The following is a 16,929-nucleotide window of genomic DNA, read 5'->3' on the forward strand; positions in this document are numbered from 1 at the left end:
GAACCGCCGATCCTCAGATTGAAGGACAAGCTTGCTCACCACTGATCCACAGTCGCCCTGTCACCCCAGCGGCTGTGGATCATGAGCTATATTGAGTCGTCCTGTAGCCTCAAACTTAGCGGTTCCTGGGGCAAAGCAGATTGGCGGAACCTTTCAGGTGGGCAACCAGGAGGCAGTTGAACAATGAACGGATCAACAATGATAAAATGATGTTACATTAATCATGAAACATAATGCACATGTTAAATGATCCTTACTGACTGTAATAACTAGTGATTATGACTGAATTGATTATAAATAAGCAGATGATTATTGAACAGTTTGAACCTTCAGTCTGTAGTTTGCGTCGTTGGCCTACAGGGGGCAGCGGTAACAGTAAAGTATTGAGTGTTTAATTCATGGCACAATTCAAACAAGATCATAACAACATTTGTCTCTGTGTACATATTTATTCTGAAATAAGATCACATGACGGTCCATGTTTCTCTCCTGTAAAAGGAGAACGTGGTGGTGGGCGGGGCTTGTGTTCAACATGGCAGCCAGGTCCCAAACACTCTGATTCACAGATGAGCCGATCACATGAGCTCCGGTCAGATTATACATTTAAAGCCAATATCAAGGGAAGTCCTTTTATTACAGTTAGTTCTGACTTTATTGTTGGACTCATTTATGACCTTAAGATTTGAGGTTTTTCACTTTTTAAATTCTATTTTACACCACTTTCAATTTTGTATCATTTTCTAAGATTTTCTCGAGCGTTTATTTGATTAATCGAGAACGGAAACAGTAATATTTTAACCTAAAAAATTAATAAATTAACTGAAATAAATGCTGCTACAATTATTAGTTTTATTTCAATAATCTGCATCTAAATTTTAGTTTTCTTTATAAAATGTCACAAAATAATAATAAATGTCATTAACAGGATTTGAGGGTATTCAAGGATTACTCTGACTGTTTTAGTTACTTCAAAGATTGTAATAATAAATGAAGATATAATATTATAGATTAAACTACCAGCAGTACATAAAGTGAATATTAATTAATATGAATATGAACATTAATGCATCAATAAATATAGTACAATTCAATTGAGTTTATTTTGTATAGCCCAAAATCACAACCTCCCCTCAGAGGGTTTTACAATCTGTACACATACGACATCCCTGACCTTTGACCTCACATCGGATCAAGAAAAACTCCCCCCAAAAATACAATGACATAATATATATTATTCTGCATAATGAGCACTTTTACTTTTGGTTATTTAAGACTATGTTGATGTACTTTTACTTGAGTAACATTTTGACTGCAGGAGTAATACTCATAACAGAGTATTTTACAGTGTGGTAATACTACTTTTACTTTAGTATGTTAACATTTGTTTTGACATTTTAAAAGGGTTTTCTTTCACAAACACACTTCAGATACAGTTCATGTTGTTTGTTCTGTGTCTCTACTGTGACTGTAAAGCCCTCTGAGGGGAGTTTGTGATTTGTGATGTTGGGCTTTATATAATAAACTGAATTATATTGAAATTCGTAGTACAATTGGTCATTTTGGAGCCTAGCCTCCTTCATATTATAAACTATACTTCTGAGCTTAAACGTCTTTCTCTAGAAGATGGATTTGTCTTGTTCCACCTGAGTCCCATCTTCTCTAGTTCAACCATCAAATAACCATGAAACCAGATGAAGTGGCCTAGAGTCACGTTGGTATAAGTAAGCAACTCCTTTACTCGTACATATTCTATATATTCTCAATATGTTGGAGAGATCAATTATGAATTAATCACTTATTATAAAACATGCTGCGACTGTAGTTTGGTTTGTTTTGATGGAAATGACACTTATTATCAGGTAGAACTCAGGTTTACACTGGCGGGGTGTCGGCGCTGCCATGTGATTGGACGTAGTTGCCAGGGAAGAAACCCCTGTTGCCGTTGAGGACCCCCTCACACCAGCCGTCGGCATGGCGGTGGAGCAGGTCGATGACGTCGCCCTCTGACAGCGACAGGTCGTCGGGTTTGGAGGCCTCGTAACTGTACAGCGCCTCCACTGGACACACAGAGAACTGCAGTTATACATCTGCAGACGCCTTTAAACAGACTTTAAGACCTTAAATAGTCTTTCACAGACATCACTGAGAAACAAGGTAAACAAGGTGGATTATGTGTTTGCCGTATTACAGATTGGACAAATTCAGAAAAGATTGTGAATTGAATTTTATCGGTACAGTTGTACATTTATCATACTTCAAGTACCAGTACTAATAAAATGGGTTATTATACCATTTTTAATGGAAGGATATTGCAATACCTTTCTAGTATCGGTATACTGTGCAACACTAGCACCACATCAGGTTATATACCTGCAACATCTGTTTCCTACAATATTAGTATATATATATATATATATATATATATATATATATATATATATATATATATATATATATATAAACACGTGTGTGTCAGTGTTACAGTACCTTTCTCCAGGTATTGTTCAGAGGCATCTGTGTTGTAGTCCACTGGTGGAGGGAGGGGCGGCATGAGGTCATCAAAACCACCTTCATTATCCAATATGAGAGGTGGGGGCAGGGCTGGGAGCTCTAGATCTAAGAGCACAGGTCCTGTCAGTGACAGCTGTGAATGGCGAATCAGGTCCGAGGGCTTTGACAAAAAGAGTTTTCAGTGGTTGTGTGTGACTGTTGCTACAACTGTAAAAGTTTGGATGGTCTACAAGTACTATTTGAACAATGCATCTGAGCTGTGAGTCCACTGACTTCTGGGACTTCCTGTATCTTGCTGAGTATATTCTTTAATATATTACTACTGTATCTGCTGTATTTAGTTATACTAGAATGCTAGTCTGTACTGTCTTTCCAATCTGAACATTTTGAGCTGCGATTTGTTGCTTTTTTACAAGTGACTTAAAAGTCAACCAAACCAGCTAGGATTTAAGTATTTGCTCTGTAATCCAAATCTACTAGGGACTAAACTCTATTCTACTTTTTACCTTGAGGTAAACAGATCTTTGTCCTTAATCAGTTTGGCAAGAATGTCACATTCTAGCAAACTGAGACTTCACTGGTGGAAAGGTATCCCCTGCCTGAGTGCCGACTCTTACCAGTATCGATCGACAAGTGGGCAATTCCTTCAACGACCTGTGGGCGGGCTCATCACAGCTGTAACTAATTATCGCCAACTCGGGTGTATAACGAGGTTGGGGCTTGTAGCATCAGGGACTTAGGAGTCTTTCGTGGGAGTCAAGACTCGGAGGATAAAGACCTAGGAGTCTTTCGTGGGAGTCAAGACTCGGAGGATAAAGACCTAGGAGTCTTTCGTGGGAGTCAAGACTTGGAGGATAAAGACCTAGGAGTCTTTCGTGGGAGTCTTCCGTGGTGGCTGAGGGCGGCTGAGTATAAACATTTCTCTGTGATAATGTGTTTTCTTTCCATACCTGTGTGCACATCTACTCGTAGATATTATAGACTGCACCAAAATCCCTACTCTCTTATTTATCCCACCCGCTCCAAACAGACCCAGCGCCTCGTCACAGGGGGCCTCTGGAACTGCCAGTCAGCTAACCGCAAGGCAGACTTCATCTCTGGCTTCACTATCAAGCAATCGCTGGACTTCCTGGCTTTTACTGAGACCTGGATCACACCAGACAACACATCAACCCCTGCTGCTCTCTCCTCTCCTTCTGCCACACACCCAGACCCTCTGATCTGGGTGGTGGCACAGGTCTACTCATCTCATCCAAATGGAGTTTTGATCTCTACCCGATTCCATTTACCCCACTGTCTTTTGAATTTCATGCAGTGACGGTTACTCATCCGGTTCATCTAACCATTGTTGTTCTCTACCGTCCTCCTGGTTCCTTGGGAGACTTCTTGGAAGAACTAGACGTCCTCCTATCAAACTTCCCAGAAAATGCCCCCCCGCTCATCCTTCTGGGTGACTTTAACATCCAGACAGAGAAGTCATGTGACCTGCTACTCTTCCTGTCTTCCTTTGCTCTCTCTCTCAGTCCTTCCCCTCCTACTCACAAAGCTGGACACCACCTTGACTATATGTTCACCAGAAACTGCTCTACATCTAACCTCACTGTAACTCCACTTCATGTCTCTGACCACTTCTTCATCTCCCACTCTTTGGACCTGACAACCCTCCCACAACGGACACTGTACCTGTCCGTCGCAACATCCGCCCCCTCTCACCCTCTCACCCTCTCTCCCTCCTCTCTGGCTTCATCTGTTCTGTCAGCACTCCCTTCAACTGACTCCTTCTCACTCATGCAGCCTAACTTTGCCAGTGACACTCTTCTCTCTACTCTGTCTTCCTCTCTTGATTCTCTCTGTCCTCTTATGACTCGAAAGGTCCTCAAGTCCTCTCCGGCTCCGTGGTTGTCCGAACCGGTGCGCGCCGAGAGAGCCACTATGCGAGCATCGGAAAGGAAATGGCGAAAATCCAAACACGCCGACGACCTGCTCGTCTATCAATCTCTTCTCTCCTCCTTCTCTCCTCCTTCTCTGCGTCCATCTCTGCAGTCAAAAGTCTGTTCTATCAATCCAGAATCAAATCCTCTTTTTCCAACCCTAAAAAGCTCTTCTCAATTTTTTCCAACCTCCTTGACCCCCCTGGTCCCCCCCCCCCCTCCACCCTTCTACCAAGCCACTTTGTTGACTACTTTACAAAAAAGATAGACGACATACGCTCTTCATTTACTAATCCATCTTCCATAACTACACCTCCAGTAACTTCATCTTCTTCCCCCTCGTTTTCCTCTTTTATCCCCCTGTCTCCTAATCAAGTTCTTACCTTGGTAACCTCTGACCCCCCAACCACCTGCCCCCTGGACCCCATCCCTTCTCACATTCTCCAGTCCATTGCTCCGGACCTTCTTCCCTTTCTCACCCATCTTATTAACACCTCCCTCTCAACCGGCTGTTTCCCTAACTCTCTGAAGGAGGCAAGAGTCAACCCTCTCCTGAAGAAACCCACTCTCGACCCATCTGAAGTCAACAACTACAGACCTGTCTCTCTCCTCCCCTTCCTTTCCAAAACTCTAGAGCGAGCTATCTTTAACCAAGTCTCCTCCTATCTCCACAGCAACAACCTTCTAGACCCCCACCAGTCTGGATTCAAGGCAGGCCACTCAACAGAGACTGCCCTCCTTGCTGTCTCTGAGCAGCTTCACACTGCTAGAGCAGCCTCTCTCTCCTCTGTCCTTATCCTTCTAGACCTTTCCGCTGCCTTTGACACAGTGAACCACCAGATCCTCATGTCCTCCCTCCAGGACCTGGTATCTCAGGCACCGCGCTCTCACTCTTCTCATCCTACCTCACCGACCGCTCTTACCGGGTAACCTGGAGAGGATCTGTGTCTGAGCCTTGTCCTCTGACTACTGGGGTCCCTCAGGGCTCAGTCCTTGGTCCTCTTCTCTTCTCTCTGTACACCAACTCTCTTGGCTCTGTCATTCGCTCGCATGGCTTCACCTACCACAGCTATGCTGATGACACCCAACTGATCCTCTCGTTTCCCCAATCTGAAACACAGGTAGCAGCACGAATCTCTGCCTGTCTGACTGACATCTCTCAGTGGATGTCTGATTGACATCTCTCAGTGGATGTCTGACTGACATCTCTCAGTGGATGTCTGACTGACATCTCTCAGTGGATGTCTGATTGACATCTCTCAGTGGATGTCTGACTGACATCTCTCAGTGGATGTCTGATTGACATCTCTCAGTGGATGTCTGACTGACATCTCTCAGTGGATGTCTGATTGACATCTCTCAGTGGATGTGTGACTGACATCTCTCAGTGGATGTCTGATTGACATCTCTCAGTGGATGTCTGACTGACATCTCTCAGTGGATGTCCGCACACCAACTGAAAATTAACCCGGACAAGACTGAACTTCTCCTTCCAGGAAAAGGCTCTCCTACCCACGACCTGACTATTAACTTCAACAACTCAGTGTTGTCTCCGACTCCGACTGCGAGGAACCTCGGTGTGACACTCGACAGTCAACTCTCCCTGACTGCCAACATTACCGCAATAACACGCTCCTGTAGGTACATGCTGTACAACATCAGGAGAATACGACCTCTTCTCACGGCACAGGTTCTGGTCCAGGCTCTGGTCCAGGTTCTGGTCATCTCACGGCTAGACTACTGTAACTCCCTCCTTCAGGTCTACCTGCTAATACCATTCGACCTCTACAGCTCATCCAGAATGCAGCAGCTCGACTGGTCTTCAACCTCCCGAAATTTACCCAAAATCCTCCACTACTCCGCGACCTTCACTGGTTACCGGTTGCCGCCCGCATCCGCTTCAAAACATTGGTACTTGCGTACCGTGCTGCGAAAAGATGGGGTCCGGTCTACATATAGGACATGGTCCAACCTCACACCCAGGACATGGTCTAACCTCACACCCCACCTCGTTCACTTCGCTCGGCTTCTGCCAAACGGCTTGTAGCTCCGTCACTATGAGCAAAACACTCAACAAAGTCACAACTGTTTGCTGTGCTGGCTCCTCGTTGGTGGAACGAGCTCCACATCAGGACAGCAGAAAGTCTCTACATCTTCCGTCGCAAACTAAAAACACATATTTTTCGACTACACCTTGAATAGGGAAGGTAGCGCCGTAGAAGCACTTTGGTAGCACTTAAATGTCTCTTACTGATAGCACTTTAGTAGCACTTAAATGTCTCTTACTGATAGCACTTTGTAGTTTAACTTTATTGAAGAAATTGTACTTTCTTGATTCTTGTTGTTCTGAGTTTGGACTCATGGTTTAATGCACTTATTGTAAGTCGCTTTGGATAAAGGCGTCAGCTAAATGACATGTAATGTAATGTAATGTAAAAGTACTACTTCTACAAAAATGTCTACCTCTTGGACTAGTATTAACTAAATAACAACAGTAGTATATGTGTGTTTTCTTACCCAGGTGTTCGAGGCGAGCAGGTAAGCAAAGTCGAGATGAGGAAGAGGAGCGTGGGAGGAGGGTGGAGGAGGAGAAGGAGGGAGGAGCATGGGGGGGAGGGTAGGGGGGAGGAGGGGGGATCATCACTGCCAGATGGACAAAGAGAATCAGTAGGTATTAGCACCACAATGAGTAGTGATGATCTGTATTCATAGACAATCTATCGATCCTCACAAAGAAAGCATCTGATCAAATGAAACCTTCTGTAACTATCTCCTTTTCTAGGTCTCAAGAACCGAAACAACTTACTCAACAAAGTAATACCTAAAGAGTACCCTAGGCCCCCATAACCCTCTCGAGGACTTCAGAAACCTTCAGAACAATAAAGCCTATTCCTAGTATCCTTAACATCACCAATAACTCCTAGTATCCTTAACATTCATAAGAACTCCTAGTATCCTTAACATCCTCAAAAAATCCTAGGATCCTTAAAATCCCCAAGAGCTCCTATCCTTAACATTCTCAAGAACTCCTAGTATCCTTAACTTCCTTGAGAACTCCTATTATCCTTAACAATCCTCAAGAACTCCTAGTATCATTAACAATCCTCAAGAACTCCTTGTATCCTTAACTTCCCCAAGAACTCCTTGTATTTTTAACATCCTCAAGAACTCCTAGTATCCTTAACTTCACTAAGAACTATTAGTATCCTGAATTTCCCTAAGAACTCTTAGTATCCTTAACTTCTCCTGAGAACTCCTAGTATCCTTAACTTCCCCAATAACTCCTAGTATCCTGAACTTCCCCAATAACTCCTAGTATCCTGAACTTCCCTAATAACTCCTAGTATCCTCAACTTCCCTAAGAACTCCTAGTATCCTTAACTTCCCCGAGAACTCCTAGTATCCTTAACTTCCCCGAGAACTCCTAGTATCCTTAACTTCCCCAATAACTCCTAGTATCCTCAACTTCCGTAAGAACTCCTAGTATCCTTAACTTCCCCGAGAACTCCTAGGATCCTGAACTTCCCTAAGAATTCCTAGTACCCTTAACTTCCCTAAAAACTTCTCCCAAGAACTCCTAGTATCCTTAACTTCCTCAAGAACTCTAAGTATTCTTAACTTCTCCAAGGACTATTAGTACTACCATCCTCAAAGTTTCTTATAACTTTCTCAAGAACATCCTCACTTCCTAGGGGAAACATAGAACATCCCCAAAGACCCCCTATTCTTCTCAAGTGCTGCTAGAACTTCCTCAAGGACCTTAATGACCTCTACGGCGCCCTCAACAAGTCCTAGAACTTACTCAAAAATGTCCTAAACTTTCTTAACAAACTCTAACTTCTCACACATAATAACAAAATAAAATAAATGTATCTTTATCTTCAAGGTGTATTAATTAATTATGTGTAGTATTTGTTTTCTATTGGATGACAGTGACTTCCCTCTGTCGGCTTACGTGATTGGACAGCAGGTAGGAAGAGAGAGCGTGTATAACTGCAACGGGAGGCGGGGCCAGAGCGAACCCCCAGAGAGAGAGAGCGAGTGGTAGGGGGCGTACGGCGGAGGCCACTCCTCCTGGGCGGAAGGGTCACTGAAGAAACTGAGAGGAAAACACCGAAAAAGAAAATGACAGAAAAAGTACCAGAGAGAGAGAGAGAGAGAGAGAGAGAAACTCAAAAACAAACAGATAACGTTACACAACCGATGAGCTCGAGGGCGTCGTGGTAACTCACAAAGCTGACTGAGTGGTTGAGAAGTACAGCAGTGTGTGTTCTGTTAGCTGTTAGCCAAACACAGTGTACAAACAATGTGCAGTGTGATGCTGTTATGTGCAGTGTGGTGCTGATATATGCAGTTTAAGGCAGTTAGATGCAGCAGAAAGAGAGATTAGTGGACAGACACACTCACACACATGACCGAGCACGTAAAGTCTTCTTAGGAGTAATTACAGGACTTATGAGGGGAGTTTATAACATTTTGATCCTGATCTCCTATCTAACAGGCTAACCGGACAAATTATGTCCATTGTCTCCTCTAGGACCTCAGAACTTGTGAGGAGTTCACCACCAACACCAAGCTGTGATGAAGAGTTTCAGGTTTCCCCGTCTTTGCTGAAGAGAGAGAGTCTTCAGTAGTCTTTCAGTGTCCAGACACATAAACACACTGACCACACGGACGCATACAAAACAATTTGGGCAGACAGACAGGTACCGTCTTGCTCCTTGTTGGGTGGAGGTGGGGCTTGCAGCTCTGAGGCGTCATTGGGGAATGGAGGAAAGCCATCATCATCAGATGGAGGATGAGGAGGGGGGGGAGATGGAGGGAGGAAACTGCTCTCTTCCACCACTAAGGAGACAGAAGAGATGTGATGTCATCGTGATCACTCAGTTTAACGAATGATAGATTTAGGTGGTTTACTTAATCCAGGCTAAAATGATGTTAGCATGACGATTATTTACATCAATTACTGTTTTTGTTTCAGCCTCACCTGTCTCGAGGCTGAGGGGCGGGGCAAGTGGGGGTGCGCTGTAATTGGTCAGAGTCTCTGAAGGAGGGAGGGGAGGTGGAAGTGGGAGCAGATCCACCATCTCTCCCGACAAATCCGGGGGAGGAGGTGCAACGGCCTCATCATCCTGAGCTGACATTTCATTTGCTGTCGGAGGAGGAGGCGGAGCTTCGTCCAGCAGCGTGGTGATGATGTCACCATCAGGTAGAGCCTGGCATGTGGTGGGAATGGTGGGCGGAGCCACAGGTTTCCCAAAACTAGAGCTGAGAAAGAAGTAATGAATAAATAGAGAGAAGTTTGCAATTGTGATCCATCGTGTTCAAAGATCTTATATTTCCACTAATAGGATTTATTAAAGACTTCAATATTAAGTGTTGATCATTTTTAAACTTATATTATTATTGATTTCAGTGTAACTGCTCCGAGCTCACAGACGAGTGACTCGTCTCCTCACAGGACTCTGTTCAGAGAGGCTTTTATTGTGAAAGTCCACCTGAATGGGTCCTCGCGAAGAGTGACGGACAAGAGCACACACACTCTGGGTTATTACCTGCTGACAAGGGGCGCCACCGGGCACTGCACGGGCTCTGGAGGTTTGGTGGACCTGAAACACACACACACATATACACACACACACACACATTTCTAACAAGGGTATGTGAGTTGAAACAGGACGTTATCATTAAAAGAAACAGTAGAGTCACACTGAACCTGGTGGAGGCGCCGTGTTTGCGGATCGTTCCTGTTCGGTCAGACTGTTTTCCAGAGACCTGATAAAGGGGGGGGGGGGGGGGGGGGGGGGGGGGGGCGGGGGGGGGGGGGACATGATTGTGTTACTATGTGTGTGTGTGTGTGTGTGTGTGTCTGAGCGAGCTTCAATAGAGTCTCTCAGGCCTCAGCAGCTCTAATTAGTCTCTCAAAACATTTTCCCACGCTCTACAAAGGCTACTCCTGTGTGTGTGTGTGTGTGTGTGTGTGTGTGTGTGTGTGTGTGTGTGTGTCTGTCTGTGCGTGAACTTCTTCATAGAAGTTTGAACTGTGTGTTGTCAGCAGCAGTAACAAATAAAATAGAAATATAATTTAAAAAGTCACACAGTTCTTTCTTCTTCTGTTGGATGAAGATTCAAACAGACTGAAACTATTGAAGATTCAGATCAACTTATTATAAACATGTATTGTGTTTTGTCCTCCACCACTTCTCACTCACATATGTCTCTATATTGTGAGGTGAAATGCTGTGTATCACCTCCAGTACTGTGATTGTTCAAGTTTAGTAGTTTACAGTAGTTTACTGTGTACAGTGGTTTACTTTAAAGTAGTTTACTGTGTACAGTGGTTTAGTTTACAGTAGTTTACTGTGTACGGTGGTTTAGTTTACAGTAGTTTACTGTGTACGGTGGTTTAGTTTACAGTAGTTTACTGTGTACAGTGGTTTAGTTTACAGTAGTTTACTGTGTACAGTGGTTTAGTTTACAGTAGTTTACTGTGTACGGTGGTTTAGTTTACAGTAGTTTACTGTGTACAGTGGTTTAGTTTACAGTAGTTTACTGTGTACGGTGGTTTAGTTTACAGTAGTTTACTGTGTACGGTGGTTTAGTTTACAGTAGTTTACTGTGTACAGTGGTTTAGTTTACAGTAGTTTACTGTGTACGGTGGTTTAGTTTACAGTAGTTTACTGTGTACGGTGGTTTAGTTTACAGTAGTTTACTGTGTACAGTGGTTTAGTTTACAGTAGTTTACTGTGTACGGTGGTTTAGTTTACAGTAGTTTACTGTGTGCGGTGGTTTAGTTTACAGTAGTTGGCAGTAGTTTACTTTGTACAGTGGCTTAGTTTACAGTAGTTGACTGTGTAGAGTGGTTTAGTTTACAGTAGTTGGCAGTAGTTTACTGTGTACAGTGGCTTAGTTTACAGTAGTTGGCAGTAGTTCACGGTGTACAGTGGCTTAGTTTACAGTAGTTGACTGTGTACAGTGGTTTAGTTTACAGTACTCAGCAGTAGTTTACAGTGTACAGTGGTGCAGTTGAAAGTAGTTTACTGTGTACAGTGGTTTAGTTTACAGTACTCAGCAGTAGTTTACTGTGTACAGTGGTTTAGTTTACAGTACTCAGCAGTAGTTTACTGTGTACAGTGGTTTAGTTTACAGTAGTTTACTGTGTACGGTGGTTTAGTTTACAGTAGTTTACTGTGTACAGTGGTTTAGTTTACAGTAGTTTACTGTGTACGGTGGTTTAGTTTACAGTAGTTGGCAGTAGTTTACTTTGTACAGTGGCTTAGTTTACAGTAGTTGACTGTGTAGAGTGGTTTAGTTTACAGTAGTTGGCAGTAGTTTACTGTGTACAGTGGCTTAGTTTACAGTAGTTGGCAGTAGTTCACGGTGTACAGTGGCTTAGTTTACAGTAGTTGACTGTGTACAGTGGTTTAGTTTACAGTACTCAGCAGTAGTTTACTGTGTACAGTGGTTTAGTTTACAGTACTCAGCAGTAGTTTACTGTGTACAGTGGTTTAGTTTACAGTACTCAGCAGTAGTTTACAGTGTACAGTGGTGCAGTTGAAAGTAGTTTACTGTGTACAGTGGCTTATTTTCCAGTAGTTCACCGTCTACAGTGGTTTAGTTTACAGTAGTTGGCAATAGTTCGATGTGTACTGTTTACAGTGGGGCAGTTTACAGTATGTTACAGTTTTCAGCAACAGAGCTGAAGGTCTGAGACTCTCGAGAGGAAATAATCTTACATAAAAATAAAATCAGGTCACCGTGTTGCAGTGATGGAAGATTTTGAGGAACATTTACTGCAGACTCACTTCTGTTTCCGTGGTTTTGCTGCAGCCACCGACTCTTCCTGTTAGTGTTTCACAGCACAGACTTCACTCCCAACTAAATTTCACTTCTGCTTTTGTTTTGTGTCTACTCTTAATGCTGCTTTGTGTCTTTTCTTTAAAGTTTGCTGATTCACACCAACCTATTATGTGGCTCCAGGACTATACTAACTATTTTAGAATAACCCTGAGCGAAAACCAAAGGAACCCAAAATGTTCTTCACCGGTGCTTTTATATTGAAGGTAATTTTTTTAATGAGTGCTGTCTGTTCACTCTCCTTCATGCTGCGTTCACTCCAAAAGAGAAGCGAACTCTCGCGTTGCTTTACTCGCGTGAGTTTACTCGCCGGACTATTTGTGATCATTCACTTCATTCGCACTACAAGCGCCAGAGAGGAGGTTATATATATATATATATATATATATATATATATATATATATATATGTATATATATATGTACACACACACACACATACGCGGCCACTTAAATTAATTAAATCAAAAGTAACCAGAAGAGGAGTCATACTAAATAACCTCATACAGGTTAACAACACTACTGCCACAGTGCAACAAAACAGGATAATTAAATGTGGACTCCTAAATATTAGATCTCTGTCATCTACATTACATTACATTACATTACATTACATTTCATGTCATTTAGCTGACGCTTTTATCCAAAGCGACTTACAATAAGTGAATTAAACCATGAGTCCAAACTCAGAACAACAAGAATCAAGAAAGTACAATTTCTTCAATAAAGTTAAACTACAGAGTGCTATCTGTAAGAGACATTTAAGTGCTAGTAAAGTGCCAAACTACAAAGTGCTATCGTTAAGGGACATTTAAGTGCTACTAGAGTGCTAAACTACAAAGTGCTATCGGTAAGAGACATTTAAGTGCTACTAAAGTGCCAAACTACAAAGTGCTATCTGTAAGAGACATTTAAGTGCTAGTAAAGTGCCAAACTACAAAGTGCTATCGTTAAGGGACATTTAAGTGCTACTAGAGTGCTAAACTACAAAGTGCTATCGTTAAGGGACATTTAAGTGCTACTAGAGTGCTACTACGGCTCTACCTTCCCTATTCAAGGTGTCGTCACTAAGATGTGTTTTTAGTTTGTAGAGACTTCCTGTCCTGATGTCAATGGGGAGCTCGTTCCACCAATGAGGAGCCAGAACAGCAAACAGTCGTGACTTTGAGTGTTTAGCTCGAAGTGAAGGAGCTACAAGCTGATTGGTGGAGGTTAGACCATGTCCTGGGTGTGAGGTTAGACCATGTCCTGGGTGTGAGGTTAGACCATGTCCTGGGTGTGAGGTTAGACCATGTCCTGGGTGTGAGGTTAGACCATGTCCTGGGTGTGAGGTTAGATCTTGTCCTGGGTGTGAGGCTAGACCATGTCCTGGGTGTGAGGTTAGACCATGTCCTGGGTGTGAGGTTAGACCATGTCCTGGTAACCAGTGAAGGTCGCGGAGGAGCGGAGGATTGTGGGTAAATTTCTGGAGGTTGAAGACCAGTCGAGCAGCTGCATTCTGGATGAGCTGCAGAGGTCGAATGACATTAGCAGGTAGACCTGAAGGAGGAGTTACAGTAGTCTAGTCGTGAGATGACCAGAGCCTGGACCAGAACCTGGACCAGAGCCTGGACCAGGACCTGGACCAGAACCTGGACCAGAACCAGAGCCTGTGCCGCCTTCTGAGTGAGAAGAGGTCGTATTCTCCTGATCTAAAGCTGTATTAGTAAATGATTTAATATCAGACAATCACATTGATTTATTGTGTCTTACCTGGCTGAGCCATGAAGAATATGTCAGCCTAAATGAATCAACTCCTCCAAGTCATATTAATACTCACATTCCTCGAGGCACCGGCCGAGGAGGTGGAGTAGCAGCCATCTTTGACTCAAGCCTATTAATGAATCCTAAACCTAAATTAAACTACAACTCATTTGAAAGCCTTGTTCTTAGTCTTTCACATCCAACCTGGAAAACATTACAGCCAATCCTATTTGTTATACTGTACCGGCCTCCAGGTCCATATTCAGAATTTATATCTGAATTTTCTGAGTGTTTATCAAGTTTAGTCCTTAAAACTGATAAGGTTATTATTGTAGGAGATTTTAATATTCATGTGGATATTGATAATGATTGCCTTAGTACTGCATTTATCTCATTGTTGGACTCGATTGGCTTCTGTCAGAGTACAGAAACCCACTCACTGCTTTGGCCACACCCTCCACCTTGTTCTTACATATGGCATTGACATTGAGCATTTGGAGGTCTTCCCACAGAACCCTCTTCTGTCAGACCATTACCTCATAACTTTTGAGTTTATACTCCCGGAGTGTACACCGTTAGTCAAAGGTTTCTACACCAGATGTCTAACTGACAGCCCCGCTGTCAGTTAGAATGCACGTGGATTTAAAGACAACAAACACACTAAAGACTGTGTTGCATCAACAATATGTGTATGTGTGAGTGTGTTTGTGCGTTACCTTTATACCATGGCCAAGGCCGTCCAGCTGCTGGTAGTTGATTGGCCGCCGGCTGTACGGGGAATGGGGCTGTGTAGCGGTAGGAGGCTGCGGAGGAAGGAGGATCTTGTGGCTACGTGGGACTCGGCTCACTGACGTGAAGACGCCGATCTCTCTCCGGGAAACTTTTTCTTTGTGCATCTCCACCGTCTGAAGGGGGGAACCGGTTTAAGAACATGTTTATGCAGAGTGTTAGGTTGTAGTGGATTTTATATATATTTGCACATGTAGATAAGAGAAGTTTATGTTTTAAATTAATACATAAAGAAAGATATGATAATTAATTTGGGATATTATGAGGAATATTCTGGAGGAATGTATTGTGAAACATAAGAGAGGATCACGGTTTTATTATTCTGTTTTAATGACAAATGTAATGATTAACTGTATGATGCATGAGAATGAATGAATGTTTTATTGTTTAGACAATAGTTAAAATGGATGCCGATTGAAACCTAATGTGTTGCTTTTATTCGGAAGGCAGGATAATAGGGTTTTATTGTGAAGGGGAACTTCCTGTCCTTGACCGGAAGAGTGAGCTTTGACCTCGCCTGTTTACTAATTGGCGTAGCGAACAGAATGGCGGCATCCTTTGAACTGACCAATGGAACTAACCTTTAGGTGTGAATTCATTTGCATGACCATACTAATAGCCGAGCATTTGTTCTGGGGACATGGTTCTACTGGTCTGGAGACAAGGTTCTACTGGACTGGAGACATGGTTCTACTGGTCTGGAGACATGGTTCTACTGGTCTGGAGACATGGTTCTTGGTTCTACTGGTCTGGAGACATGGTTCTACTGGTCTGGAGACTCGAGACAGCCCCGGTCTGTGGCTCCCTGGGAGCTGCAGTTCGTCTGTGGAGAGTTCCTCCTTTCTGGCCCCACGATCGTGAACGCTACATGAGTATTATCTTTGCCATTAAATATTGTTAAACTTTAACTTGAATCCTGAATTTCCTGCGGCCACGGGACCCGGAGCTTTGAACACGAATCTTACAATTTGGTGACCACCGACGTGAGCTGCTGTGGCCTCGTGGCTGAGGAACTGGGCCCGCTAGATCCACGCCTTTCCACACGATGGCCAACTCATTATCGGTAAGCTTGGAAACTGTTTCATCGAATCCTGCATAGCTTAATATAGACACTTTAGCGTGTGGATTGGTGCGGAGCTTGTTGGACCAGGCTAAAACATTTAGCGTGAAAACACGACATAGAATAAGGACTAAGCTAGGTCCGTGGTGAAGATGATGCTCAGTTAGTGTTTTTATGTTTGTTTTGTGTTGTACTGTTAAATGTGTGTATTTCTGTTGTAAGTCGCACGAGCATATTGAACGAGACTGGTTACGCGAAGATAGTGCCGCATTGTTCCTAAAGAGTTGAAGTCCGTGAGAACGGCCTGCCGGAGTTTATTAATTTAAACTCCCCACAGTGAGGAGTTAGTGAGCGTTACGTAGAAGCTATTCGCCATAATCTATTGTCCGCTACAAACATTTCCGCCTTAGGCTCTTTAGGGACGCACATTGAATTTAACGTCCAGTAGTCCACAATAGATAAATCGTTCCGCGACGCGACTGATTAGCAGCGTGGAGGGTTTAAGTCCCCCAGCGAAGACTGGCGCAAGAATTGATATGGGCTATTGTAAGAAATAAGATAAATAAGTTACCGTGATAAACCAGTTGTTACAAACAGGTCTGTAGAGTGAAGAGAGCAAGAGCCCCACCTACCTTGGGACCGTTTGGGACAGTTTTCTATGCAGTACAGCGTGCTATTGTTGTAAATACTGTAAATATATATATATTCCATAATTAGAAGAGACAAGCATAGGGAAGACAGGATAAGGGTAGAATAGAATCCCACTTATACCATTTTGAGCCCCTGATGAATAAGTAGTTAAATCTTTTTGAGAGAAGAGAGGAAAAAGGAGATCAGAGGACACAGACAAAGGGTTATAAAATAATCATTTTTTTCCCCCTGCAAGACCACATGTGGGTCACAAGTGTTTAGAATACACGTCTTTGCCAGTCGAGAGCCATTCACCATCAGGTTTGACACCTAGTGGTTGAACCCCCCCCACCCCCCATGGAGTGCCCTAGGGATTAACCTTATTGGCACCATGGTGTTGCAAACGTTG

At 43.3% G+C, this 16,929-nt stretch overlaps 1 protein-coding gene across 2 annotated transcripts in view; it reads right to left on the reverse strand.

Annotated features, from left to right (window-relative positions):
• Window positions 1-429: 429 nt before the first annotated feature.
• abi3a (ABI family, member 3a) overlaps window positions 430-16,929 on the reverse strand; it is a 31,350-nt gene continuing 14,850 nt past the window's right edge. Inside the window, exons 4-12 of one of the 2 annotated variants that reach the window (XM_034538720.1) lie at window positions 14,758-14,946; window positions 10,159-10,217; window positions 9,998-10,051; window positions 9,430-9,710; window positions 9,153-9,287; window positions 8,398-8,541; window positions 6,960-7,085; window positions 2,488-2,616; window positions 430-2,057 (exon numbers count right to left, since the gene is read on the reverse strand). In XM_034538720.1, the coding sequence (XP_034394611.1) occupies window positions 1,873-2,057; window positions 2,488-2,616; window positions 6,960-7,085; window positions 8,398-8,541; window positions 9,153-9,287; window positions 9,430-9,710; window positions 9,998-10,051; window positions 10,159-10,217; window positions 14,758-14,946 (1,302 nt within the window). In that variant the 3' untranslated portion in view covers window positions 430-1,872. The remainder of the gene's footprint in view (window positions 2,058-2,487; window positions 2,617-6,959; window positions 7,086-8,397; window positions 8,542-9,152; window positions 9,288-9,429; window positions 9,711-9,997; window positions 10,052-10,158; window positions 10,218-14,757; window positions 14,947-16,929) is intronic. The other variant, XM_034538721.1, reaches the window with a different exon arrangement.

This window comes from Cyclopterus lumpus, chromosome 8 (assembly GCF_009769545.1).
Source record: "Cyclopterus lumpus isolate fCycLum1 chromosome 8, fCycLum1.pri, whole genome shotgun sequence".
NCBI lineage: Eukaryota > Metazoa > Chordata > Actinopteri > Perciformes > Cyclopteridae > Cyclopterus > Cyclopterus lumpus.